Source organism: Amborella trichopoda, chromosome 9 (assembly GCF_054954075.1).
Source record: "Amborella trichopoda isolate Santa Cruz 75 chromosome 9, AtrichopodaSantaCruz75HAP2 v2.0, whole genome shotgun sequence".
In the NCBI taxonomy this organism is placed as follows: Eukaryota; Viridiplantae; Streptophyta; class Magnoliopsida; order Amborellales; family Amborellaceae; genus Amborella; species Amborella trichopoda.
The window spans coordinates 17,821,385-17,822,880 of record NC_142344.1 but is presented as its reverse complement, the minus strand read 5'-3'; the positions used below and the strand labels follow the sequence as shown (position 1 = coordinate 17,822,880).

At 40.6% G+C, this 1,496-nt stretch overlaps 1 protein-coding gene across 1 annotated transcript; it reads left to right on the top strand.

The window, feature by feature from the left end:
* Nucleotides 1-217: 217 nt before the first annotated feature.
* LOC18424557 (brassinosteroid-responsive RING protein 1) lies at nucleotides 218-1,141 on the top strand. Its single transcript, XM_006829143.4, has one exon. The coding sequence runs from the start codon at nucleotides 495-497 to the stop codon at nucleotides 1,005-1,007; it is 513 nt and encodes a 170-aa protein (XP_006829206.2). The 5' UTR covers nucleotides 218-494; the 3' UTR covers nucleotides 1,008-1,141.
* The last annotated feature ends 355 nt before the right edge of the window (nucleotides 1,142-1,496 follow it).

Genomic DNA, 1,496 nt, shown 5'->3' with positions numbered 1-1,496 from the left:
CAAATTCGATTTTTGCTGCTATGGAGCTCCTATTAACTATAATCGCCAGCATTCCAAAAGCTCAAATTTCGTGAAGGCTGCTTGACCGAAGCAGTCAAACACTCATACACGATACACGTGGAAAGTTCTCACATACATGCACATTTCCACCGTTGCCTTAGAATTAGAAAAAAACAAATAGTGACCCCAGTATTTATTAATACGGTGTGGCTTCGTGGCGACCGACTTCATTCATAATCCTAAGCCTAAGCAGGCGACCGGCCATTGTTTGGCAAAGTGGGTCTTAACCCTAATCTTCTCGCTCATTCGCTCACTCTAATTCTCTTTCTCTCTCTAAAATAATCATACTTTTCGTTTTGTCCTGCACCACTTTCCCTATAAATCCATCTTCCATTCCCCTTGTTTCCATTCTCATTCTTCTCTCTTTCTCTCTGTAAAACACCAACCCTTGGAATTCTGCTCTTTCTCTCTCTAACACTAACTCCTTTACACACATGGGTTTTCCTTCAGTGAGCTATGACATAACAATCTCGAAGCCTCTCTTACACCTGCTGTATCTAATGGCGTATATCAGGTTAAAAATCTCATGGGTCCTCTTCCGAATTGGTCTCGCAGATGATTGGGAAGAGGATCTCTCTCTTAACGACATCTACCCTAACATTCCTCCAACCCCCACTTCTCATCGTCGATTTTGCCCCCCTTCTGATTTGATAAAATCTAAGCTTGCGGTGGTTGAATATGAAGAAAAAGATGAAGAATCAGACTGTGTAGTTTGTTTGAATTCTTTGGAGAGAGGGCAAAAAGTGAGAGAGCTTTGCAATTGCAAGCATGTGTTTCATAGAGTCTGTCTGGATAAATGGGTAGATCTAGGGCAAACTACTTGCCCACTGTGTAGATCCTCTCTCTTGCCTGCCATTACAGGGGAGAGAAAGGACTCATGGTTAGTGGATAGAATTTCTTATCTTTTTGGTGAGGATTTAGGAATAGAGGGATATTTGGAAGCTTGAGAATAAGGGTTTGTGAGAAGTGTGTACATAGATAAGTGAGAGATGGGGGATTCATATTTCTTTTACAGGATTTTCAGATTGTGGGTTTATTGCTCATTTCATTTCAAAATACAAATTTCCACGTTTACTATTCATATCCGCTTTGTGCCATGAATCACATACAGCCTCCTATGCGATTTTTTTTTTTTTTTTTAAATTTATGTATTCTGAATAAATTACTATATTTCTCCTGCCGCATAGAAGATCTTTACCGGTGGCCGTTAGAAGTTTGGATGTGGGGTTTATATTGAAGAGCCGAAGAATGATTAAAGACATGCTGCCCACTGGGTGAACTTAATTTTCCAGATGAAAAACCGCCCCTTGTTTTGAAGTAACCGGGTTGAGCCCAAGCCCACGCAGGCCAAGCCCTTGTTTTAAAAACACCAGCGATAACTTTATACAAAACAAATAAGGCACGTTTCTAAATTTTACTAAACGGTGCGGATCTGG

Coding starts and splice junctions, on each gene's coding strand:
- LOC18424557 (XM_006829143.4), top strand. CDS start 495: ATGGGTTTTCCTTCAGTGAGCTATGACATAACAATCTCGAAGCCTCTC.